General features: G+C 41.0%; 1 protein-coding gene and 1 long non-coding RNA gene across 6 annotated transcripts in view; one reads left to right on the top strand and one right to left on the bottom strand.

Annotated features, from left to right (window-relative positions):
- The window catches only part of LOC131140056 (ryanodine receptor 3-like), a 157623-nt gene extending 135667 nt beyond the window's left edge, over positions 1-21956 (top strand). For 2 of the 3 annotated variants that reach the window (XM_058090130.1, XM_058090131.1), the window contains 32 exons: positions 917-1051; positions 2225-2337; positions 4096-4192; positions 5386-5495; positions 5595-5646; positions 5715-5771; positions 5838-5937; positions 6021-6100; positions 6174-6250; positions 6356-6429; positions 7806-7823; positions 8270-8350; positions 8418-8506; positions 8587-8715; positions 8826-8930; positions 10238-10319; positions 10418-11733; positions 13358-13416; positions 13519-13693; positions 13763-13849; positions 13930-14130; positions 15682-15812; positions 15891-15933; positions 16850-16977; positions 17050-17110; positions 17187-17333; positions 18724-18858; positions 18928-19084; positions 19204-19268; positions 19375-19475; positions 20536-20587; positions 21094-21956. In XM_058090130.1, the coding sequence (XP_057946113.1) occupies positions 917-1051; positions 2225-2337; positions 4096-4192; positions 5386-5495; positions 5595-5646; positions 5715-5771; positions 5838-5937; positions 6021-6100; positions 6174-6250; positions 6356-6429; positions 7806-7823; positions 8270-8350; positions 8418-8506; positions 8587-8715; positions 8826-8930; positions 10238-10319; positions 10418-11733; positions 13358-13416; positions 13519-13693; positions 13763-13849; positions 13930-14130; positions 15682-15812; positions 15891-15933; positions 16850-16977; positions 17050-17110; positions 17187-17333; positions 18724-18858; positions 18928-19084; positions 19204-19268; positions 19375-19475; positions 20536-20587; positions 21094-21189 (4353 nt within the window). In that variant the 3' untranslated portion in view covers positions 21190-21956. Of the gene's footprint in view, positions 1-916; positions 1052-2224; positions 2338-2947; positions 3048-4095; positions 4193-5385; positions 5496-5594; positions 5647-5714; positions 5772-5837; positions 5938-6020; positions 6101-6173; positions 6251-6355; positions 6430-7805; positions 7824-8269; positions 8351-8417; positions 8507-8586; positions 8716-8825; positions 8931-10237; positions 10320-10417; positions 11734-13357; positions 13417-13518; positions 13694-13762; positions 13850-13929; positions 14131-15681; positions 15813-15890; positions 15934-16849; positions 16978-17049; positions 17111-17186; positions 17334-18723; positions 18859-18927; positions 19085-19203; positions 19269-19374; positions 19476-20535; positions 20588-21093 lie in introns of all 3 variants that reach the window. The other variant, XM_058090132.1, reaches the window with a different exon arrangement.
- LOC131140062 (uncharacterized) lies at positions 3434-9658 on the bottom strand. Of its 3 annotated transcripts, none has more exons than XR_009132343.1 (4): positions 9577-9658; positions 9311-9350; positions 5871-6113; positions 3434-5777 (listed from the first exon to the last, which is right to left on the bottom strand). It is a non-coding gene; the product is annotated as an uncharacterized LOC131140062 (long non-coding RNA). The 3 variants fall into 3 exon arrangements; XR_009132344.1 differs by having other exon boundaries at positions 3434-5381; XR_009132342.1 differs by lacking the exon at positions 3434-5777 and having other exon boundaries at positions 5784-6113.
- Positions 21957-27056: the final 5100 nt, after the last annotated feature.

The raw sequence follows: 27056 nt of genomic DNA, 5'->3' as shown, positions 1-27056 counted from the left end.
GGGCTAGTGGGACTCGTGATTCGTCTAGTAGCTGAGTCACAGAATGACTTTTTATGAGTGGCGAGATTCAACTTTATCCAAAAGTGAAACCGACATCATGCTTTTTTTTTTTTTTTTTTAGCTTTGGGTCATTTCATAATCCCTTTTGATGCTTGGCAAGGACGCCTTTAATGAAAACATCAATCAAAACCATATTTACTGTTTTTTATTTTGTTTAAAATCAGTTTTTCAGTATTGATATTTTATTTTATTTATTTTCTTATATTGTACTGTCATTGAATCATTTCAAACCCTCTTGAGGCACCTCCATTTCTTCATTAAAACATCAATAACATAGAATTATCATGTATAATATAGTATAAAATATAATTTAAAATTGATTGAAAATATGTATTAATATTGTATTTTTTTTGTTTGTTTTTTTTTGTTTTACTTTTTCAATTTGCCCATAAAAAGTGAGTTCATAATTTTTGTATTGTTTTTTAGAGCTGTATTGATATTTTATTTTATTTTTTAATATTGCATTTTTATAGAGGTGGGCTGCACGGCGGACTAGTGGTTAGCACGCAGGCCTCACAGCTAGGATACCCAAGTTCAATTCCACCCTTGGTGGAAGTTCTTTGAAAGTTCTCCGTGGGTTTTCTCCGGGTACTCCGGTTTCCTCCCACATTCCAAAAACATGCTAGGTTAATTAGCGACTCCAAATTGTCCATAGGTATGAATGTGAGTGTGAATGGTTGTTTGTCTATATGTGCCCTGTGATTGGCTGGCCACCAGTCCAGGGTGTACCCCGCCTCTCGCCCCAAGCTAGGACAGCTGGGATAGGCTCCAGCACCCCCGCGACCCTCGTAAGGATAAGCGGTAGAAAATGAATGAATGAATGAATTTGACATCCTTCTGTGATAACTGCCCCCAGTCTGAAGACCCTGCCGTGAGGTGGCAGATAAACCTTTACAAGGATATCATAATACGTGGCGAGGGACCTCCTGATCCTGAGAAGGTGGTGGACCGGATCCAGAGAATCTCCGCTGCTGTCTTCAACCTGGAGCTGGTAGGAACAATTTGCACTTTCACACACTGGAGGTGGAGGTGTTGGCAGAAAACAGGTGGCATACTTCATCTGTGAATATTAACTGTTTCACATCATGTTACTAAATGCACTAATGAAGAATAGAATCTACTGAACCCTGGTGGTTTTCCATAGTTTTTCACATGGTTAATTTGTTTGGAGTGGAAGAGTGCTCCACCAAGTGTCAAAAACTGGTACTCTGTACCTTTTTTTTCATTTATTTCATAAAAGGTCAGTGATTCATTTGTATAGCTTATTTGTTAACACTGCAGACCGGACCAATATTCTGTTTATAAGTTTATCAGTTATAGGGCTGCATGGTGGAAGAGTGGTTAGCGCGCAGACCTCACAGCTAGGAAACCCGAGTTCAATCCCAGTGGAGTTTGCATGTTCTCATTGAACTCAGGTCTCCTAGCTGTGAGGTCTGCGAGCTAACCATGAGAATGAAAAATAAAATGTGGTGCCAGCGTGTGTGATTGCTCAACTTTACCTTACGTATTTTACCTGGCTCTTACTTGACACATAATAGACAACAAGCATACTGAGTAATGTGCTTTTATACATAAAGTTTTCTGTTAATTGTATGATTTTTAACAAAACATTAAATATTATTGAACAATTAATTTCCCATGTGCTGCACAGCTAAGAGACCGTAGTTCGATTCCATCCTCGGCCATCTCTGTGTGGAGTTTGCATGTTCTCCCCGTGCATGTGTGGGTTTTCTCCGGGTACTCCGGTTTCCTCCCACATTCCAAAAAACATGCTAGGTTAATTAGCGACTCCAAATTGTCCATAGGTAATAAAATGTGAGTGTGAATGGTTGTTTGTCTATATGTGCCCTGTGATTGGCTGGCGACCAGTCCAGGGTTTACCCTGCCTCTCGTCCGAGGACAGCTGGGATAGGCTCCAGCACCCCTGCGACCCTCATGAGGATAAGCGGCAGAAAATGAATGAATGAAAGTACACTTATAAGTGGACCGGTTCACACGGTCCTAGTGAGCATAGAAAATGGATGGATGGATTTAAAAGTGTTTTCCCCCCTTCTGCATTCACTTTGTTATGACCAGATTGACGATGATTAACATGAATTACAATCACTTAAAACACTTGAGCTGAAAGATATTATGTGTGTGATAAATGTACTGTTTCTATTAGGTGGAGCAGCCATTGAGATCCAAGAAATGTGTCTGGCAGAAGTTGCTGTCCAAGCAGAGGAAAAGAGCCGTCGTTGCTTGTTTCCGAATGGCTCCACTCTATAATCTACCGAGGTATCGCAATAAAAATGTTATACTTTCAGAATACATGTGCTAAACGATGCTAAAAAACTTTATAACGATCCTTCCATGAGGACACATATTGGACAGCTCCTTGTAATTGTTCTAGCATCTGCAACATCTTTCTTAGTGTTTTCTCTCTGAAACCTCATTTTTCACTTCCTGGATCGTGACCATGCATTAATGCACAGGCACCCGCCGTGTGTTTGTAGGATAAATGTCTGGCCTGCAGATGTTTTCCCTTTTCAAAAAAAGGGACACCAGCAATTTCATGCCCTGCTGGTCTGTAACTCAATTACAGGAAGCCAGCTACAGTAGGAGGAAAACAATTATGGGGCCCAAGCAGGAGGGCGGCCACCTTCAATATGTGCTCAGAGGCGGCAACCTGCCTGCCTGGCAGCATGTCACATTCATTCAGACTTGTTGACAGTGAAATATGTCCCAGTATAGCAAACAATTACGACCCTATTTCCATGGCGGCCACATTTTGCCCTGGAGTACTCTTGTATTGCATGTGAGGAGTAATGTCAAGTCTATTCAGTTGAAATCTTTGCTCTGTCCTCAGTGTCACACTCTATTGTACTTCCTCTATTCCCCACCTCAGGGACAAAAATAACAATTACTTCCTGAATGCCTACCGACATATTTGGCTGGAGAAAATGCATGAGAACTCAGGCTATGACAGTCTGCTCTCCATGCTGACGGTAACGTAGTCAACAATGTTGCAGAGGCCGCGCCCGCCTCATGTAACGACCCTTTGCTCCCTTCCAGGCACAATTCTTAACTTCCATTCAAATATCCATACTGGTTTCTCCACTGGTCTGTGTAATAGGCAGTAAGGCATCGAGCTGAAAAAAGCGATATTGGGTGTAGGTGAGGTCAAAGGTCAGATGTGTAGGTTAGAACTAGGAATGGACGTACTAATATAGTATATAATCATAATATTGATCATTTCTGTCTGCCACTGGCTCAAGATTCCATTGTTTTCAAACATTATCAAGAGCTTGCATGTGTTATTATTATACAGTAAACCTCGGATATATCGGACTCGGATATATCGGAAATTCGCTCACAACAGACAGATAAAAAAGAACCCATTTTTCTGTAATGCATTTCCAATAAAAATTCATTGCATATATCGGATTTTTTATAACGGATTTCGCCTATTTCGGACAAAATCTCCAGTCCCGTTCCAATGCATTTCCATTAAATTTCCCTTGCATATACGTATGGGATGGCCGCATCGTGGCGCTCCGATTCGCCGAATCGTGACAGGCCGCTATACGACGTCATTTGCAGCGTTTGCAGCGTTGCCTGTGCGTCCAGGTACATTGGAAACATAGTCAAGGAAGTGCCTTTTTATAACGGATAAAATCCGATTTATGCATATACCGGATATAAATCAGATATATGCGTAAAACGGACATTTTCCGGTATACGCATATAACGGATTTCGCTTATATCGGACAAAACCAGTGGGAACAATTGAATCCGATATATCCGAGGTTTACTGTATTATTATACAACATTATTCTGCTCACCCAATCGGGTTTGACTGATCCTCCTCAAAGCTGACAAGCAATCAATTTGTGACGTCTGACATTTATCTTTCTTAAACCATAACCAATGTATGGCCAGTGGGATGTACCAGTACCCTGACTAACCGTTCTAAACCTCTCCTCAAGGGCCTGCTTCCCTCCTTTGCTCTGCTTGGATCTAACCCAGGCTAATGTCCTCTTACCCCCTCCGTAGGCATCGCTCTATTAACCTCTTCCTCCTGGCCTATCAGAGAATATGGATAGAAACAGAGGAGTACTCTTTTGAAGAGAAGCTAGTACAGGATCTTGCAGTAAGTACTAATAAAGGCCCTCCCGTACATTTGTGTTGGCGGACGTGCTGCGGGTAGCTTTGGCCCTCCCCCCCCGTCCCATCCTGCTTTACTTGTGATATTGTTTTGACGGCGTCTGCCACATTGCACTGGGTGACACCTGGCCTTTCATAGTGTTTCTTATCACCTGTCAGTGAGGTGGCCCATTTGTGTAGCAAGCATGACATCGCCGCTGATGTCAGAGCGGCATCACCGAGTTGTCTTGTAGTGCTATGTTCAGCTTGCCAATTTAATGTTTAGTCTGTGCTTCTTTAGTATTTATATTCTTCTTCCACTTGTTTAAAACCTGCATAATAACGGAGAAAAACTGTTTTGGTTATGAGGTCCTAAATTTGGATGGGTTTTGAAAGAATAGAAAAGGAAAATAATGTTAGGAAAGCAATTTCATCGCCCAGTATACAGTCAAAAAGCGCTGACGTGACCCTACGCTGCTCACTGCCACCAGGGGGAGTATTTGTATGTTAAAGGTTCATTCATTCATTCATTTTTTACCGCTTTTTCCTCACGAGGGTCTAAATACCGTATTTTCTGGACCATAACTCATGCTTTTTTTTCATAGGTTGGCTGTTCCTGTGACTTATACTCCAGAGCGACTTGTAAATGAAAAAACTGTTTATGTTACTTAAACTAAAATAACCATTGTGTTAGCATATCTTACACCTATTCAGTCTGTTCTCTATTCTTTTATTGTTAGAACTTTCCTTCCAAGAGGACATAATGTCGGTTTTGGTCAAGTAGTTTGTAAAATAAATTACCCGCAAAAAGTGCGACTTATACTCCAGTGGGAATTATGTTTTTTTTTCTACCTAATTATGCATTTTTGGCATTGTGCGACTTATAGTCCAGAAAATACAGTACTTTGGAAGCAACTGGCGGGCCGCATGTGGCCCCCGGGCCGTAGTTTGCCAACCCCTGCGCTAAAACATTTAAACATGTAAAGTGGGCTCACGGAGAATCATGCTTACTTCCATTCTACGCCTTTACCAAGCTGCTGCATGTCACCTTTGCATGAGAATATCCTTGTCCGTGTGCTTGATGGCCTGCATGCTCCCGGTGTATCCACATAGAAGCTTGTCGTGTCCAGGTGAGTCAGGCGGCCTCACAGCAGTCTAATGTACCGTACAGTTCATAATGAGAGGCCTTGACTTGTCTAGAAAACACAGCCCAAAGTTGAAGACGAGGAAGAGGAGGACATCCGGAAACAGCCGGATCCTCTTCACCAACTCATTCTGCATTTCAGCCACAATGCTTTGACCGAGTGCAGGTAAATTATGGGCATACCCACACACGTTTGACTGAATGCTTTGCAGTTCAGAACCATCAGATTTGACTCATACGGTACTGATGATATTTTGTCCTTCAGTTCTTTGGAAGAAGATCCTTTATATATTGCATATGCCGATATGATGGCAAAGGTACTTTAATGTCTTATTGGCTCTGACTGATACAAAAATTGGTAGGTTTGACGTATTTTCTTTCTCAGAGTTGTGCAGAAGGTGAAGAGGAGAACGACGAGGAAGAAAAAGACAAAACCTTTGAGGTATGACTGAAGCAGACACAATAATTATTTCACAGTACGGTGCATAAATGGTGTCATGTCTTACAGGAAAAGGAAATGGAGAAACAAAAGATGTTGTACCAGCAGGCTCGACTGCACGACCGCGGGGCTGCAGAAATGGTGCTCCAGATGATTGGTGCTAGTAAAGGTGGAGTATCTTCACCAGTCCCGTCTCATGCAGTCACCACTTATCGCTGTAAGTATGATTTATACCTTATGGTCATCAATCAGGTCGACTGGTTGCTATGGTGACCTTTACCCTGAAGCTGGGCATCTCTATTCTCAATGGGGGAAACATTCTGGTCCAGCAGGTAACGAGCACTCCTGGAGAAGAAATTCTGAAATGAATTTCATGAACCCAATTAACTTCATTGTTCTGTGCAGAAAATGTTGGACTACCTTAAAGAGAAGAGGGATGTCGGCTTCTTCAAAAGCTTATCTGGACTAATGATGTCTTGCAGGTACAGTACATAAAGACACTAACTTTTTGTTTTCTTTTTTTTTTTTTAGTTGTGCAACGATGACTTAAATATTTGAATCCAACATTGTGTTATTTCTCCTGTTAGTGTCCTGGACCTGAATGCATTTGAGAGGCAAAACAAAGCAGAAGGTCTAGGGATGGTTACTGAAGAAGGATCGAGTAAGTAACTGACTGTTGTTGATCTTATCTAAATATATAGTCCAAATGTTAGTCATCTAAATCCTATTTTGTTTTGATTACATCATTAATACAATGAATGGTATAATTCATATAATGTATAATGTTTCTCACACTCTAAAACAATGGATATGCTCCATGGCGTTATAGTTTTATCAACAACAGGTGAAAGGCTGCCCCCTAGTGTTCACATCCTACTAACTGCAGGACAAATGAGCAATAGAATAAGAATATACAAAGTACAAAGCTTAATCAAACGTTTCAAACCTTAACCTGTCATAATGAGGGTTTATAGTTATTTGCTGTGAGCCAATACTTTCTCTATTTCTTCATTTAATGAGCATTTTGCTGTTCCAACAATATTTTAGCTGCAAGCTTGAATATGTTCATACTCCACTGGACAAGAGCGAAAGGTTCAGCAGCCACCTCTCTTGCTGTTTTCTTGAACTTTTTTCCCTTTATGATGACTATCTTAAGAAGTCTTCAATAAGTTTTCCCAAAATGATTGATTTCCACACAGGAGAACACTTCATGTAGGCGGAATTTTTGATTTGATGTCTCGCGCCAACTACTCCTGTTTGATCCTCATCTATCCTCCATGACGAATAACAACCAGACGTGTAATGAAACCCAGCAATTATGTGGGAGAAAACCCCAGATTGCTAATCACAATATATTCCTTCCTTTTTATTAAACTATTGATAGGCACTCGGCCTGCAGAGTGGTTGAGTGGTTAGCGCGCAGGCCACACAGCTAGAAGACCCGAGTTTGCATGTTCTCCCTGTGCATTTTCTCCGAGTACTCCGGTTTCCTTCCATATTCCAAAAACATGCTAGGTTAATTGGCGACTCCAAATTGTCCATAGGTATGAATGTGAGTGTGAATGGTTGTTTGTCTATATGTGCCCTGTGATTGGCTGGCCACCAGTCCAGGGTGTACCCTGCCTTTCGCCGGAAGACAGCTGGGATAGGCTCCAGCACCCCCCATGACCCTCGTTAGGATAAGCGGTAGAAATGATAGGTACTCTATCTGTATTGGTACACGGTATGCTACATTACTAAAACCTTATGTTCCTGACCGTGTCAATCAAAACTTTCAATACAGGTCTTACTGAATGTCATTATATGTGTTTATAGTTGTCCCTATTGACCAGTGTATAACATGCATCATCATTCATATTCCAGCTCATTTCCATTTCACTAGTTCAGACATAAGTGATGGTAACTTTGTACTCTAATTCTAGCTGTAGTACTATCATTCTCTCCTGTGGTTGTGATTAAATATCAGTGTCTTCTCCTTGGCTTATGTCTGCTTTCTGTGTGTTCCTCTGATCATGTTTTTTATGTCATCGGTCGCAGTCAACGTGAGTGAGCGGGGTAAATACACGGTTTAGATTCTCCCTTACTCTTCTATGAAATGCTGTCATCTTGGTTGCTCCCTCTTTGACCCCCTTCCGTCCCCTTCCTCTCCTCTGCACCCGGAATGCAATAAAAGCACCATTACTCACCTGGCTTGACAGAACACATGCATGCTCATTATAACATGTGCTACGTACATAGATAGTTTGTTCATTCGAGGGAGGAACAAGTTAATGCTTGGCAGATATTTGGATTATACTAACCAGCAGATGATAAGAGTTAAATGTCACAAAGCTTTGTTTACACCAGGAAAACAAAGCTTTGCTCAGCTCAGTTTTATTCACATTACAATGTCTATATATTAAAATGAAATCAGCTTTACAATTATGCAATAACATTAAAATTAATGTTTCTTGCTAATCACTGAAACAAACAGTTCATTTGTTTTTTTTGGGGCTCCACAGGTTCCAAAGTGCTGCAGAATGACGAGTTCACAAAGGATCTTTTTAGGTTTCTACAGCTTCTGTGTGAGGGACACAACAACGGTATGTCCGCATCCGCTAAAAAACAACTTTATCCATAGTCCTAATTATATAAACACATTATTTGCAGATTTTCAGAACTTTTTGAGGACACAGACGGGTAACACAACAACAGTCAACATCATCATTAGTACTGTAGACTACTTGCTCAGACTTCAGGTAGGACATTTGGACTCTGCCATAAATATACTTTATAGGTAGTACATTGTTTATATTCTCTGTCTGTTTTTTTCTGGTAGGAATCCATCAGTGATTTTTATTGGTACTACTCTGGAAAAGATATTATCGATGAGGCTGGGCAGAGGAATTTCTCCAAGGCGCTTGCAGTCGCTAAGCAGGTCTTCAACTCGTTAACAGAGTATATACAGGTACGACTTAACAAGACTAATCTGAGGGCACATTGATTATTTGATCTTATTTATCTTAATGATCTTATATCCAATATGGCGCATCCCTAACTGTGATCTGTTTGCTGTAGGGTCCGTGTATAGGAAACCAACAGAGCCTGGCTCACAGCAGACTGTGGGATGCAGTTGTGGGCTTCCTGCATGTTTTTGCCAACATGCAGATGAAGTTATCCCAGGTAGGTAGTCTGGGTCTGTATATGATGACATGGGACAAGTGTTTTCTGCAGGTTTATGACTATAATCCTTCCCTACTCTCATGAAACCAGGTGACTTTTTCATTTTAAGATGGAGGAGCGGTGACAGACACAAGTAATGATGATGAGCTAAAGTGTAGAATACAATCATATGGTAATCAGTGAAGTTAGGACAATTCCAAGGGGCCCGAGAAAAATCTATTTTTTATTGTTTTTGGCAGTAAAAGTTAAATTCACATTAACCAAAAAGTAAACATCCATATCGACTATGTATAGGCATGAAATAATTTGGTCTTGTCTTAGCTGATGGTGATATATGTAGCCGCTACAGTGTTGAATGAGACTGGATCCTAGTGACTTACCTCGCCCGTGGTGAGTCGTATGTCTTAATGTGTCTGGTTTCTGTAATGAATGAACATTAGCATACATGTAAGTCACAAGCTTAAAACAGCACATGCTAATTTACACACACACATATACTGGATTTGGAAAGGGCGGCAACAGGTTAGCTAGCACTTGAACTGTCAATAACAATACACTGGCGCGCACAAAACAATGGCCGATATTCGCCACCTAATTTGCATATAAATAATAGTCGCGAACGATCATTAACAGCCCATTAATTTACCTTTATCACGAACGCAGACAGGTATATACAGCACGAGAGCAAACCTTCTAATGTACCGAATGGCTAGCTGTGGTCCTACTGAGGACCCCTTAGTTGCCCCGCAAGTTGCCTGGTACAAACCCAAGTCTGCCCTGAACAGTGCCTGTACTAAACATTACATTTAGGAGAAACATTACATTATTACAGCCAGGAGACCCAAGTTCAATTCCGCCCTCGGTGATCTCGTGTGGAGTTTGCATGTTCTCCCCATGTCTGCATGGACATAGAAAGATCAATAGAATCATAGAAAGATCAATGCAATAGACACATCTATATACAGTATTTGCTATGAGTCAGTCTGTAAAATATCGTTTTATTCTACATTATTCTAATCAAGACCTCCTGACCAGAAAGTTCCTCATCTGACAATTGAGGTCACAGTGAGAAGCAGAGGCCCAGTGGAAGCTTATGAAAGTACACTTCAGATTGATGATGTTCTCAGTCCAGACATGATAAAGACCCCAAATGCGTCACACAGACCAGACCATCTGTTTTTAGACTGAAAAATAACATTAACTTGTGTGCTGATGGATGGAGGCTAGCTAGAAGCAGCCTGTGGGGGGGCTTGTTTCGAGGAGGATGGTTTGTCTTATGTCTCTATTCTGTCTTGATCTTCTAACAGGACTCCAGTCAGATAGAATTGTTAAAGGAGCTACTGGACCTGCAGAAGGACATGATCGTCATGATGCTGTCTCTTCTAGAAGGTTATCATTTTTTTTATATTCTTCTTTGAGTGCTTGGAAGCCTTCATAGAAGATTTATGTATCCATCAAGGATGACAACAATTTCCTTTTCTTCACAGGAAATGTTGTCAATGGGACAATTGGAAAACAAATGGTGGACACCTTGGTGGAATCATCTAGCAATGTAGAGATGATCCTCAAGTTTTTCGACATGTTCCTCAAGCTGAAGGATCTAACCACCTCGGACAGCTTCAAGGTCTATGATCCCGAGAGCAAAGGTTTCATATCAAAGAAGGATTTCCAGAAGTCCATGGAGAACCAGAAGCAGTATTCCCAGTCTGAGATCGAGTTTCTTCTGTCCTGTGCCGAGGCGGACGAGAACGATATGTTCAACTATGTACAGTTTGTGGAGAGATTTCACGAACCCGCCAAGGACATTGGCTTCAATGTGGCCGTCCTCCTAACCAACCTCTCGGAACACATGCCGCACGATGGCCGCCTCTCCACGTTCCTGGACCTGGCCGAGAGTGTCCTCAGCTACTTTGAACCCTATTTGGGTCGTATTGAGATCATGGGCGGAGCCAAGCGCATCGAGCGAGTATACTTTGACATCAGCGAATCAAGTCGGACCCAGTGGGAGAAGCCGCAGGTTAAGGAGTCGAAGCGACAGTTCATCTTTGATGTCGTCAATGAAGGTGGAGAGAGCGAGAAGATGGAACTCTTTGTGAACTTCTGCGAGGACACCATCTTTGAGATGCAGCTAGCATCTCAGATTTCAGAACCGGATCCGGTGGAACGTCAGGAAGAAGATGATGAAGATGACGGTCAGAGTGTGGGGGAGAACCAGGAGGAGGAAGAAGAGGAGAGTGTTACGTTAGAGTCTTCATCGGCCTTTACCATCGCTTGCATCTCCATGAGAAAAAACATCTGCCACTTCCGCCAGCTTCTCACTCTCAAGAGCATGAGACGACAGTACAGAAAATTCAGGAAGATGAGCGTGAAGGAGACTGTGCACAGCTTCTTTGCTTTCTTCTGGGTGATCATCACTGGCGTCTTCCAGTTTGTTTACAGCCTGATTTGGGGTTTCTTTCATATTTTATGGACCACCATGTTTGGGGGCGGCCTTGTTGAAGGGGCTAAGAATATGAAGGTGACGGATATTCTGGGGAACATGCCGGATCCCACCCAATTCGGGATCCACGGGGATGTGCTGGAGACAGAGAAGATGGAGGCCAGCGAGGCATCGGCATTGACTGAGATGGGTCACATGGCTCAGGGGGAAGAGGCGGAGGCGGATCTGATGGCCGAGCTGCTCAACATTCAGCCTAAGAAGGAAGGAAAGCACGGTGCGGAGCCCGGATTGGGGGACGTATCTGAGGTGGTGGTCGGCGATGCTCCGTCCATAGCCAGTGCTGTCAGGCAGAAGAAGGCCCAGGTTGGTGCTACTCTAGTCTTCAATCTAATACTGTTGACCATCATATTCCGTTGGGAATGTTGGGACACCAAGTAGGTCTGTCGGGATCAGTCCTTGATTGCTTTGCTTCATATCTATCTGGTCTTAGTTTTAGCTTCACAGTGAAGTAGAGTCTGATTCAGCAAAACTGGTGTGTGGAGTTCCCCAGGGTTCTGTTCTGGGGCCTGCCCTGTTTATGCTGTACTTGCTTCCTTTGGGAACGATCATTCAAAGGTTCTGTGAGATTTCTTATCATTTATATGCCGATGACATCCACCTTTAATGCTTCTTCAAGCTATCTGAATTTTACAAGTTCGACTCCCTGAAAAGTTGCTTAGTGGACATAAAGAACTGGTTGATTGCTAACTCGCTGCAGCTAAACATAAATAAAACAGAGACTCTCATTCTTGCTCGGACAGCTGGGATAGGCTTCAACACCCCCCGCGACCCTCATGAGGAAAAAGCAGTAAAAAATGAATGGATGACTCATTCATTCATTCATTTTTACCGCTTTTTCCTCACGAGGGTCGCGGGGGGTGCTGGAGCCTATCCCAGCTGTCTTCGGGCGAGAGGCAGTTTACATATGTGCCAATCACAGGGCACATATAGATGGTCAAGAGTGGAATTGAACTCGGGTCTCCTAGCTGTGAGGCCTGTGCACTAACCACTCACCCGCCGTGCAGCCTGTTTCATCCCTTATTATTCATTCATTCATTTTCTACCGCTTATCCTCACTAAGGTTTCCAGCATGCTGGAGCCTATCCCAGCTGTCTTGGGGCGAGAGGCGGGGTACACCCTGGACTGGTGGCCAGCCAATCACAGGACACATATAGACAAACAACCATTCACACTCACATTCATACCTATGGACAATTTGGAGTCGCTAATTAACCTAGCATGTTTTTGGAATGTGGGAGGAAACCGGAGTACCCGGAGAAAACCCACTCGTTAGACAAACTCCACACAGAGGGTGGAATTGAACCCTGGTCTCCTAGCTGTGAGGTCTGCACGCTAACCACTAGACCACCATGCCGCCCCTCCTGATGTCTTCACCATTAGACTATTATAATAGTCTTTTCTCTTGCCTAGTTAAGAAAGAGATGTCTCGCCTACAATTGGTGCAAAATTCTGCAGCAAGGATTTTGACGCACAAATAGGAGGACGCATATACGGCCTATTTTAAAAGCTTTTCATTGGCTGCCAGTGTCTTATCGGAAAGTTTAAAAAATGTTTTGTCCTCACTTTTAAGAGCACTGCATGCTCAGGCTCCTTGTTATGTTAGTGACCTGATCCTGTCCTACACCCCGGCTCGATCACTCGATTTCCAGACCGAGGGGACCGATCTTTCCAGGCTGAAATGATCTTCCTGTCTCTCTGCGTTCATTAGACTTTGTTGATGGTTTTAAAACCCAACTTAAATCGTTTATATTCTGTAAGGCTTTCTAATTGGGCTGATATTTCCACTGTTGTTTTATTTTTGGGCTCTTTTAATTGTGCATGCATTGTTTTTACTGTTTTACTGTTGATTGTGAAGCACTTTATGACCTGTCTGTGAAAGGTGTTATATAAATACATTTTACTTACTTACTTTTACGTATTGTTATAGATGGCTGCAAAGAAGAGAGCTTCAAATGGAGACTACAAATCCGACTCCGAAAAAGCAGAGTGAGTGTTTTTTTATACCATTTTAGATGCGTGATCTCCCTTTCATGTCATTCTCGTATTCTTCTTCCTGTATTTCATCAAATGGGATATTTCATGGTGCAGCTCTGAAGATGGTGAGAAGAAGGACCACGACAAGGCCAAAGATGAAGCCCCTCCTGAGCTCTCATTGGAGGAGAAGAAAGCCCCTAAAAAGAGACTCGGCCTGAAGAAAGATCCACCGGAGGCCTTCACAGCGAGTTTTTTTGCTGGCTTGGAAATCTACCAGACTAAGATGCTGGTCAGTTGTTTGTCTTCTCTGGCAGGTTCATATTTGGTGAACGTGTCTTTAATATTTTTTAATTTCCAGAACTACCTGGCTAGGAACTTCTACAACCTGCGATTTTTGGCTCTCTTTGTTGCATTTGCAATCAACTTCATTCTTCTTTTCTACAAAGTGAGTTGAATGCATCATTAATACTATGAAATAATTCAAATCATTTCTAACGGATACTGTAAATAACTAAATGTTATCAGGTGACTGGCGATAACACGGATGATGACGATCCTTGGAATGGTCGAGGGAGAACTGGACAAGAGGAAGAAGAGGAAGAAGGCTCTCTGGAATATTTTATCCTGCAAGAGAGCACAGGTTATATGGCACCGACTCTTCGCTGTCTGGCAATACTGCACACTATTATATCCTTTTTGTGTGTGGTGGGATACTACTACCTGAAGGTACTTTTCCATTATTAAGTACTGATAAACTAACATATAAGTACAATATAAGGACAAAGGTGCTGGATTTCCCGCACTTTATATGGATGAACTTTATTTGTCCATCCATCCATCCATTTTCCTCCGCTTATCCGGGTCCGGGTCGCGGGATCAGCAGTCTTAGTAGGGAAGCCCAGACTTCCCGGTCCCCGGCCACCTACTCCAGCTCCACCGGGAGGACACCAAGGCGTTCCCAGGCCAGCTGTGAGACATAATCCCTCCAGCGTGTCCTAGGTCTGCTGGCCTTTTCCCGGCTTGGCATGCCCGGAACACCTCACCACGGAGGCGTCCGGGAGGCATCCGGACTAGATGCCCGAGCCACCTCAACTGACTCCTCTCGATGTGAAGGAGAAGCGGCTCTAATCGGAGCCCCTCCCGGATGGCTGAGCTCCTCACCCTCACTTTATTTGTTTACATTTTTAAAGCACTTTAGCCTCATAAGTAATGTAAATAAAAATGATCTGTTCCAGGTTCAATGTGTTGCCACCTTTATAGGGATTCCATTATGCTCTGTTTTGATTGGTCGTACTGCTTTTGAGGCTTTGAGGCTTTTAAGTCCCCGTACCGCATGTAATGTATGTTATGAAAAGGCCACAAAAATCTAAAGAAAAAGCAAAAAAATGCTTTCTGAATTTATATTGGTAATGTGTTGAGCAGCATGCATTACAATGGTTCTTTTTTGCCACTTTAGACCTTTGAGCGGTGCTTTTCATTTTTTATTTTTTATTTTCAAATAGCATGACAGGATCCCCTGAAAGATGTCAGGTGGGCTGTGAGTTAGCATTTATTGATCTATCATGGTAATCGGGATTTTATGCGGCATTGTGGTGCCAGAGAGTCATACAGTGGTTTATGCAGATCATTAATACTTATTATTACAGTAAACCTCGGATATATCGGACTCGGATATATCAGAAATTCGCTCACAACGGACAGATAAAAAAGAACCGATTTTTCTGTAATGCATTTCCAATAAAAATTCATTGCATATATCGGATTTTTTATAACGGATTTCGCCTATTTCGGACAAAATCTCCAGTCCCGTTCCAATGCATTTCCATTAAATTTCCCTCGCATATATCGGATGGCCGTATCGTGGCGCTCTGATTCGCCGAATCGTGACGTCATTTGCAGCGTTTGCAGCGTTGCCTGCGCGTCCAGGTACATTGGAAACATAGTCAAGGAAGTGCCTTTTTATAACGGATAAAATCCGATTTACGCATATACCGGATATAAATCCGATATATGCGTAAAACGGACATTTTCCGGTATACGCATATAACGGATTTCGCTTATATCGGACAAAACCAGTGGGAACAATTGAATCCGATATATCCGAGGTTTACTGTATTTCATTATCATTATTTTAATTCTGTCCCCTGCAATAATAACTCATTTATGTATCAAGGTTCCACTGCACTTTTGTCCTTATAGTGTACTTTCCAAATGAAACAATGTATAATAAAGGTGTTTAGAATACCGTACAGGAATATATATGATTGTGTGTATAAGGTTCCGCTGGTGGTGTTCAAGCGTGAGAAGGAGATAGCCAGGAAATTGGAGTTTGCGGGCCTCTACATCACAGAGCAGCCGTCAGACGATGACATTAAAGGACAGTGGGACCGACTGGTCATTAACACGCCGTGCGTCTACCTTGCTGGTTGGCATTATTGCTTTATCGTGAATGTGATTTTTATTCCACTGTGGTGTTGTTTTCTCAGGTCCTTCCCCAACAACTACTGGGATAAATTTGTCAAACGAAAAGTAAGTCATTTTAGTCATTGGTACACTAAGAATTGATTATTTTATATTTTGTATAGTAGTAGCTGGGTCAGCTGCACGGCGGTCGAGTGGTTAGCGTGCAGTTCAATTACACCCTCGGCCATCTCTGTATGGAGTTTGCATGTTCTACCCATGTGTCGGTTTTCTCCGGGTACTCCGGTTTCCTCCCACATTCCAAAAACATGCTAGGTTAATTGGCGACTCCAAATTGTCCATAGGTATGAATGTGAGTGTGAATGGTTGTTTGTCTATACATATGTGCCCTGTGATTGGCTGGCGAACAGTCCAGGGTGTTCCCCACCTCTCGCCTGAAGACAGCTGGGATAGGCTCCAGCATACCCCTGTGACCCTAGTGAAGATAAGTGTCATAGGAAATGGATGACTGTGTATATTTGTGAATATAATGTAAAAAAAACTGCAAAAAAAAAAAATACCGGCTGCACGGCGGTCGAGTGGTTAGCAGGCCTCACAGCTTGGAGACTCGAGTTCAATTACACCCCCAGTTTGCATGTTCTCCTCGTGCATGCGTGGGTTTTCTCCGGGTACTCCGGTTTCCTCCCACATTCCAAAAACATGCTAGGTTAATTGGCGACTCCAAATTGTCCATAGGTATGAATGTGAGTGTGAATGGTTGTTTGTCTATATGTGCCCTGTGATTGGCTGGCCACCAGTCCAGGGTGTACCACGCCTCCTGCCCGAAGACAGCTGGGATAGGCTCCAGCGCCCTCCGCGACCCTCGTGAGGATAAACTGTATGGAATGCATATATGCTGAAAAAGATTACCAAAATAGGACTGTGAAAGGGTTATTAGTATGCGGCCATATTTGAAGCCACCTATAAACTATTGTGATGTGTAAAACATGCATCATGCTCAAGAGTTTGTTTCTTCTTCACATAGGTGATCAAGAAATATGGTGATCTGTATGGAGCTGAGAGGATAGCAGAGCTGCTGGGTTTGGATAAAAGTGCTCTTGATTTTAATCCTACAGAGGAAGCCGTCACCAAGGAAGCCTCATTGGTGTCTTGGTGAGACATGGCACCGATAAAGAAGCAAAAAACTAATAACAAAAGCCGTCATTATTATTTTTCTGTACTCAGGTTGAGCTCAATTGATACAATGTATCATATTTGGAAATTGGGCGTGGTTTTTACCGATAATGTAAGTATGCGTGGATAAATGCATAATAGACGAATGGATGGATGATGGATGACAGGATGTTTTTTTTCCACACCAGTCGTTCCTCTACCTGGTATGGTACACCACCATGTCCATTCTGGGTCACTACAACAACTTCTTCTTTGCCGCTCATCTATTGGACATCGCTATGGGATTCAAGACGCTTCGCACCATATTGTCCTCTGTCACACATAACGGCAAACAGGTGAGAAAGCTCCCAGGAAATACTTATATTTGCTCATTTTTCGATATTTCGATATCATTCATGCATGTATTGTAACGCAAGAATACAGAGCCATTTTAAATGAAATATTGTATCTTATATATTTGTATAGGAGGCCAGGGTTCAATTCCACCCTCGGCCATCTCTGTGTGGAGTTTGCATGTTCTCCCCGTGCATGCGTGGGTTTTCTCCGGGTACTCCGGTTTCCTCCCACATTCCAAAAACATGCTAGGTTAATTGGCGACTCCAAATTGTCCATAGGTATGAATGTGAGTGTGAATGGTTGTTTGTCTATATGTGCCCTGTGATTGGCTGGCCACCAGTCCAGGGTGTACCCCGCCTCTCGCCCGAAGACAGCTGGGATAGGCTCCAGCACCCCCTGCACCCTCGTGAGGATAAGCGGTAGAAAATGAATGAATGAATGAATGAACATAATAGTGTGCATCTCATTAACAATGTTTGTCTAAATGTGCCCTGGGATAGGCTCCAGCACCCCCTGTGACCCTCGTGAGGATAATCGGTAGAAAATGAATGAATGAATGAGAATAATAGTGTGCATCTCATTAACAGTCCAGTCCAGGGTGTACCCCCCCTCTCGCCCAAAGACAGCTGGGATAGGCTCCAGCACCCCCTGTGACCCTCGTGAGAATAAGCGGTAGAAAATGAATGAATGATTGAATGAACATAATAGTGTGCATCTCATTAACAATGTTTGTCTAAATGTGCCCTGGGATAGGCTCCAGCACCCCCTGTGATCCCCGTGAGGATAAGCGGTAGAAAATTAATGAATGAATGAACATAATAGTGTGCATCTCATTAACAATGTTTGTCTAAATGTGCCCTGGGATAGGCTCCAGCACCCCCTGTGACCCTCGTGAGGATAATCGGTAGAAAATGAATGAATGAATGAGAATAATAGTGTGCATCTCATTAACAGTCCAGTCCAGGGTGTACCCCGCCTCTCGCCCAAAGACAGCTGGGATAGGCTCCAGCACCCCCTGTGACCCTCGTGAGGAAAAGCGGTAGAAAATGAATGAATGAACTTTTGGTTGTTCTCAGTGTGCCACATTTTGAAAACCCCTTTCATGAACAATTTCATATTGTCAAGTCTAATTATGCATTTCATAATTTCAGTTTTCTCTCCAAAAACATGCTAGGTTAATTGGCGACTCCAAATTGTCCATAGGTATGAATGTGAGTGTGAATGGTTGTTTGTCTATATGTGCCCTGTGATTGGCTGGCCACCAGTCCAGGGTGTACCCTGCCTCTCGCACAAAGACAGCTGGGATAGGCGACCCTCGTGAGGAAAAAGCAGTAGAAAATGAATGAATGAATATATTTGTATACTTAAATGAAAGCTCTGTGTCTACAGCTGGTGCTAACGGTGGGCCTGCTGGCCGTCGTGGTCTATCTCTACACTGTGGTGGCCTTCAACTTCTTCAGGAAGTTCTACAACAAGAGTGCAGATGACGACGAGCCAGACATGAAATGTGACGACATGATGACAGTAAGAGAAAAATTTCAAAGATCTGAAATGGACCACTGGAAATGCTTTAATTCTATATTTCTTCTGCAGTGCTACTTATTCCACATGTACGTTGGCGTGAGAGCAGGCGGGGGCATTGGGGATGAGATCGAAGACCCGGCTGGTGACCCCTATGAGCTCTACCGCATCCTTTTTGACATTACCTTCTTCTTCTTTGTCATCGTTATCCTCCTGGCCATCATCCAGGGTGAGTGGCATCATGGAGATCGTTTAGACGAGCAGACAAACGTTATTTCAGCGTCTCATCATGACGGTACAGAAACACACACAGTCATGACATGACATTAAAGGCCTCAAATCTTGCAGGTTTGATCATTGATGCTTTTGGAGAGCTGAGGGACCAGCAGGAACAAGTCAAAGAGGACATGGAGGTTAGGGGGGATTTAAAAAAATAAAAATAAATAAACAAGAACTGCAGTTAATTAACATCATTTTCCTCTTCTTTTTAATCATCATCTCTCTTTCCCCTCCCCTTAGACAAAATGTTTCATTTGTGGGATCGGAAACGACTACTTTGACACAACGCCTCACGGTTTTGAGACTCACACTTTGCAAGAGCACAATTTGGCCAACTACCTGTGAGTATTCCACCTGGAGGAGTTTCTTTTCATGCTCATAGCGACAAAGTCACTGAAGGAACCAAAATACCAACCACATGACTGGGCTCCATCATGTTATTTATGACGCCTTCAGTATTTACTGTAGGACAGAAACCACCAGTTTGATTTAAAAAGGGGCTCCCCAACCATCACGGCGTGACCCAGTACCGAACGAACTGGGTTGTTGAGAACTTTGAGAAGCAATTATTTCAAAAAAACAAACATCTGTCCTGATTAAGCACTATAAATTCAATGACCAGATTTATGAGTAAAGGTTTATCCAACGTCCAGCACTATTTTGTCACTGTTTTATGTGACAGGAAATATTGAAATTGTACTTAATTACCAAGCAGATCTCATCTGAAAGTGTGGTCAATAGTTATTAAATACAGGCATCATGTCTGTATTGAACAGTTATAAAAACTATTCATATGTGGAAGCAAATATTATATTATAATAGCTCAAGAGCTACCTGTTGGAAAACCCCTTTGATAGCATCACTATCTTAAAGCTAGTTGAACTGGTGGTGAGGTTCTCGTTGGGAGTGACCAGGATGGATAGGATCAGGAACGAGTAAATCAGAGGAACATTACATGTTAGCATCACTATCTTAAAGTGAGATACGCTACATTCGGCCCGTCACAATAACAATTATTGATGGATAATAATTGTCCCACGAAGGTATACAAAACTGTGGTGAGACCAGCCATGATGTTCAGTCTAGAGACAGTGCCATTGAGAAAAAGACAGGAAGCAGAACTGAAGGTAGGAGAAATGAGGATGCTGAGGTTCTCATTGGGAGTGACCAGGATGGATAGGATCAGGAACGAGTACATCAGAGGGACATTGAGAGGCCAGACTGAGATGGTTGGGACAGAGATGTCCAGAGGAGAGATAGTGAATATATTGGTAGAAGGATGCTGCGTTTAGAGCTGCCAGGGAGGTCGAAAGAGTATGACCTCAGAGAAATCATTGACCTAAGATTTTTGTTTTGTGTCTCTAGCGATGATGCTATTTTTTTCTGGGTTTTTTTTTCAAGGTTTTTCCTGATGTACCTCATCAACAAGGACGAGACTGAGCACACTGGACAGGTACAGTATGATTATCTGGAATTACATCTATCATGCTAAGATAATGGTGATCAGTGAGGCAGAGTCATCAAACAACTGTCCATCAGCTACTATTTTTGTATTTATAAATTTAAAAAATAAATACAATTATTATAAAATGTATTTATATAATTAATATAATACATATAACAATATTATAATATTCTATAATATATATAATTAATATAATAATAATTATTATCAAAATTTATTTATTTATTTTTATTTTTATTTTTATTTTTATTTTTATTTTTATTTTTATTTTTATTTTTATTTTTATTTTTATTTTTATTTTTATTTTTATTTTTATTTTTATTTTTATTTTTATTTTTATTTTTATTTTTATTTTTATTTTTATTTTTATTTTTATTTTTATTTTTATTTTTATTTTTATTTTTTCTGATATTGAAAAATAAACAAAATAATTTCAAAAAGCTACAATATTAATAGACTTTGCATTTAACAATTATTTGCATGTCTCCACTCAGGAATCGTACGTGTGGAAGATGTACCAGGAGCGCTGCTGGGATTTCTTCCCAGCTGGAGACTGCTTCCGCAAACAGTACGAAGATCAGCTGGGATAGTGCAGATCCATCCTCCATGCCTCGGTCCGGGGGGGAGGGCCACTGCACTGATCTCCGCCCTGTCGGCCCCACCAACAACACTGAGACGGCCTCAGGAGAGAAGATACAAATGACCTTCTTATCCAGCAAGGACGAGAGCTGCCCTCCATGGCCTCGCGGTTTCAGCCTCTAATTCACATTTTCAGGTTTGTTTGTTGTTGTTTTTTTTTGCCGGGGGTGGGGGGCTTTGACAGACAGCATTGCCTTTTACTGTGCATAACCCCCCCATCATTGCACAATGTTGTGTTTGTCTTTCTGAGAAACACTGGTGTTTTAACGAGACAGTGAAATTATGCACAAGAATCCACCGTAGTGATTTTCAGAATGTTGAGACTTAAATAATGCCAAAAGAAAAGTGCAAGTGGATTCAATTCGTGCATTTTTCATGTCATCTTGCAAGTGAAGATGCAGCCGGTTGTATTATGTAAAATAAAAACAAGATGTATTTATTTTTCAGGAAGTGCCTTATAGTACCGAGTCTACATTACAAAGAAGCTATGCAAAACCCTGTGCTGTTTTTCTTAACGTATGTAAGTAGACCTTTTTTTTTTTTTTTTTTATTTAACATAGAAAAAATTAATTTCTTTTGTCGAATGCATACATGCCAATGTTACTTGTTATAAATGACTTTGAACAGCAAAAAAACGGAATTGCTATTGTATGGCTGTTTGTATGTAGTAGCTTTGCAGATTTGTGCATTTCTTTTCATGGAATAAAAATAAAGAAAATAGTGCCAGAAAATGAGTCTTTATTCATTAAAATATTATTACAATGGTTAAAACTTAAATGCAACTAGATGGCGCCACAGGCCAACGGTTCCCTGCTCTTCATGTCCCACAGCAGACTTAATTCATGCTGCTGATGTAGTCCCATGTCAGAGATGTTGTTGTTTTCCATTGCAGCCCAGCAGGGGTCAGGATGCACACAAACATAATAACAAAGGCAGGGGGTCTGGGCTGGTTCCATTAAGGATGCTGCAATCACTTATCTATAGGCAACACCCTACTCCTCCCCGACAGCAGACCTCCTGCCATCTGCCTGGTTGTGCAGCAGGGATTTTTATCCTCATGCCGATTGTGGAAGGTCAGTTGCAAATAAAAGAAATGCTACAAGAAGAAGGACTATAAGACCAGTTCATAACAAAGCATGGAAATATGCTTTGTTCTTTTCTGGTTTGACTACCATTACCCTTCAAAGACAAGCGGTGGCCTAAATTTTCAGCTCAAATGTCTCCAATATTATATATTTGACCCAAAGTCAGCTGGGATAGGCTCCAGCATACCCCTTCGATCCTTGTGAGAGTAAGCAGGACAGAAGATTTGATGTATACATTGATTAAAATACAGTAAACCTCGGATATATCGGATTCAATTGTTCCCACAGGTTTTGTCCGATATAAGCGAAATCCGTTATATGCGTATACCGGAAAATGTCCGTTTTACGCATATATCGGATTTATATCCGGTATATGCGTAAATCGGATTTTATCCGTTATAAAAAGGCACTTCCTTGACTATGTTTCCAATGTACCTGGACGCGCAGGCAACGCTGCAAACGCTGCAAATGACGTCGTATAGCGGCCTGTCACGATTCGGCGAATCGGAGCGCCACGATGCGGCCATCCGATATATGCGAGGGAAATTTAATGGAAATGCATTGGAACGGGACTGGAGATTTTGTCCGAAATAGGCGAAATCCGTTATAAAAAATCAGATATATGCAATGAATTTTTATTGGAAATGCATTACAGAAAAATCGGTTCTTTTTTATCTGTCCGTTGTGTGCGAATTTCCGATATATCCGAGTCCGATATATCCGAGTCCGATATATCCGAGGTTTACTGTAAATTAAAGAGGAGTTTTGCACCCGCCTGTGAGGTGAAACATTCATTCATTTTCTACCGCTTATCCTCATGAGGGTTGTGGGGCGAGAGGCGGGGTACACCCTGGACTGGTGGCCAGCCAATCACAGGGCACATATAGACAAACAACCATTCACACTCACATTCATACCTATGGACAATTTGGAGTCGCTAATTAACCTAGCGTGTTTTTGGAATGTGGGAGGAAACCGGAGTACCCGGAGAAAACCCACGCATGCACGGGGAGAACATGCAAACAGGGGGGGGAATTGAACTTGGGTCTCCTACCTGTGAGGTCTGCGCGCTAACCACTCATCACCGTGCAGCCCGTGAAGTGAAACATCTTCAAGAAGATCAAGTGACCCCGTGCTTGAGGATGCTGAGGTTCACATTGGGAGTGACCAGGATGGATAGGATCAGGAACAAGTACATCAGAGGGACATTACATGTTAGAGGCCTTGGAGATAAAGTCAGAGAGGCCAGACTGAGATGGTTGGGACATGTCCAGAGGGGAGATAGTGAATATCAGAGGTAATAATGAAATGACTAATAATGAAAATGAAAATAATTGAATAATAATTGTGTACAAATAATCACACCATTCCAATCTACTTCTGCAGGACCATGTTTACGTATAGTCAGCCATTCGTCAGCTGCCTATAGCTATCGGTGGTCTTTAGGCGACGCTATTGTTCCAATCCAGAAGGCTGACGGCCTCTTGGATGAGCTCATGTTGGTCTCTTGAGGATTTTGCTTCATCACAAGCCAGCAGGTGCCCTCTTTGGCACCCCCCCCCCCCCCCCCCTTGTCTCTTCTTCTGTCCTCCTGCATAAAAATCAATCCCTGCGATGATGTCATTTTCTAAACACAGCCTACAGTATTTCAATGTACTCGGTTCTCATACTATTCCATGATGTCACCGCTCTGCAAGTAGATGCTTGATCAAAGCAAAGCACGGTTAGACATTTTAATATCATTACCGGAAAATGAGCGCTTAATTGTTTTAGCCATGTTTTATGGGATAATTGTTTCACCGTCGAGGAGTCACCTCATGATTTTAGTCCAGGATTTGTGTCCATATGGTGTTTGGCAAGTGAAACCTAATTAGACCATGTTCATGTATGATCATTATACTGTCCATGTACTGCAAGCGTGGAGTAGCGTATCTCCTGAACTGGCGACATTTGCACACACCAACAGGTTAGTACTGTGTCTCCTAATTGTACGTGTTTAGATATTGTGGTTTCAAACAAGAGGAGATGAATGGCTTTTATTAGGAGCATTTAATCAGTGGCTGGCCCAGTGCTCCCAGTTTCCTGCACCCCTCGGGGAAAGATTAATGGAAACAGGATATTTCATCAGATCCCTCACATCACTGCACAGGATATGAGGATGTAATTGTATCTGTTTGGATGGTGCCTGCTTTTGTTTAGGCGTGAATGTTTCGCATCTCGGGGCACAATGTTTTGACATACATGACCATACCATAAGACTGTCTCAACCATGTTTTTAGCATGTGATGTGGTCTGCTGTGGATCATGAGTTTCTCAACAAGTCTACCTTTCAGTTTCATGTGGAGGCTTGTTAACGTCTGAGCCATTCAGCCGGTGAGGTTGATGTTGATGTTATAACAGAATTGATGATCAGGGTGCAGATAAAGACGATAAAGACCTGGAGAAATAGCAAAACACAGGGTCTCTACTGTGTGCACTTTCTTGCAATTAGAAAAAAAATACATATTTTTTTAATTAAAAAAAAAAAAAAAATTTCTACCTCCAAAGGTAGCAACCAGGGATGGGAGGACTCTTTTGCTAATACAAACATAGATGGCTCTCTCCTGTGTGCACTTTCTTGCCTTAAAAAAATAATAAAAATAAAATAATAAAAAACTTTTTTTAATAAAAAACGTTTTTTTATTTAAAAAAACTTTTTTAATTAAAAAAATAATTGCCTTAAAAAATAATACAATGAATTAAAAAACCCAACCTTTTTATTAAAAAAAACTTTTAAGAGTAGCCTGTCCTTATGTAATTGTTTAATGTTTGCAGAGTCTGCACTTTCTTGCCTTAAAAAAAAAACAAAAAAACAAAAAAAACATTTTTTAATAATTTTTTTTATTTAAAAGAAACTTTTTTTTAATTAAAAAAATAATTGCCTTCAAAAATAATACAATAAATTAAAAAACCCAACCTTTTTATTAAAAAAAACTTTTAAGAGTAGCCTGTCCTCTATGTAATTGTTTAATGTTTGCAGAGTCTGCACTTTCTTGCCTTAAAAATTTTTTTTAAAAAATAATAAAAAACATTTTTTAATAATTGTTTTTTATTTAAAAGAAACTTTTTTTAAATAAAAAAAAATAATTGCCTTAAAAAATAATACAATAAATTAAAAAACCCAACCTTTTTATTAAAAAAAACTTTTAAGAGTAGCCTGTCCTCTATGTAATTGTTTAATGTTTGCAGAGTCTGCACTTTCTTGCCTTAAAAAAAAAACAAAACATTTTTTAATAAAAAAAAATTATTTAAAAGAAACTTTTTTTAATTAAAAAAATAATTGCCTTAAAAAATAATACAATAAATTTAAAAAACCCAACCTTTTTATAATTTTTTTTAAGAGTAGCCTGTCCTCTATGTAATTGTTCAATGTTTGCAGAGTCTGCACTTTCTTGCCTTAAAAAAATAAAAAAACAACATTTTTTAATAATTTTTTTTTTATTTAAAAGAAACTTTTTTTAATAAAAAAATAATTGCCTTAAAAAATAATACAATAAATTTAAAAACCCAACCTTTTTATTAAAAAAACTTTTAAGAGTAGCCTGTCCTCTATGTAATTGTTTAATGTTTGCAGAGTCTGCACTTTCTTGCCTTAAAAAAAATAAAAAAACAAAATTTTTTAATAAAAAAAAATTTTATTTAAAAGAAACTTTTTTTAATAAAAAAATAATTGCCTTAAAAAAATAATACAATAAATTAAAAAAAACAACCTTTTGTTAAAAACAACATTTAAGAGTAGCTTGTCCTCTATGTAATTGTTTAATGTTTGCAGAGTCTGCACTTTCTTGCCTTAAATTTTTTTTTAAATAATAAAAAACTTTTTCTAATAAAAAAACTTTTTTTTATTTTACTTTTTTAATAAAGAAAATAATTGCCTTAAAAAATAATACAATTGTAACCGTGTCACAATGACCAACGACCAATGACAATCCTACAATCATCCTATACATTATTGTGTCATCTGTGGTTATATGTTGTTGTTGTCCGCGCCGTCTCATACACTTTATATATGCTTTCCCAATACTGTACTTCTCAGCCAGTATCATGTGTAAATTATTAAAAACCTTTGCTGATTAAAACTGTGTGTGGGTTACATGCAAGGATGAACGGTGGGCAATTGAAAGTCTTAACGTGATGTCCTTGAAAGCGCACTTAAGATTCTTCACCGTGCTTGATAAAGCATGTTTGCTTTGCCGTCATTGCATCTCATGAAACATGCATGACCTCCTATTGCTTTCTTGCTGCCCAGCACGCCCCGTGTCTGAATCCCGGGACTACATTTGCCTTAGCAATCCTCCTTCTTCCTCTTCTACCTCTGTGGTCTGTTCTCGGGGAGGCGGGTGAATAACTTAACACATATTTCAGCCTGACACACTTTTTGCTGTGGGTGTCCCCTGGGTGCTCAGTTCATGAGCCCACACATGTTGTTTTATTTAAAAGTGCAGCTTTTGGTCTTGTCCGTGTGTGGGTGTGCCTGCAGTCTCCTTTTTTTGTTTACCAGGGGGGATGCACATCATCTCTGTGACCTGGCAGGTGACTCAATATCTGCACAACATCACATTATTATTATGACTGTTACATAGAAAATAGATCTGCACTGAAGACGCTACAAGTGAGTCAAAGCAGGAAATCTGTGCAATTTGTCATGCAAACATGATTTAAAGCAGTAAATGCACAGGCATCATAAATTATAC

This window comes from Doryrhamphus excisus, chromosome 13 (genome assembly GCF_030265055.1).
Source record: "Doryrhamphus excisus isolate RoL2022-K1 chromosome 13, RoL_Dexc_1.0, whole genome shotgun sequence".
In the NCBI taxonomy this organism is placed as follows: Eukaryota; Metazoa; Chordata; class Actinopteri; order Syngnathiformes; family Syngnathidae; genus Doryrhamphus; species Doryrhamphus excisus.
Note: the sequence above shows the minus strand (reverse complement) of the source record. Positions and strands in the feature narration are given on the sequence as shown.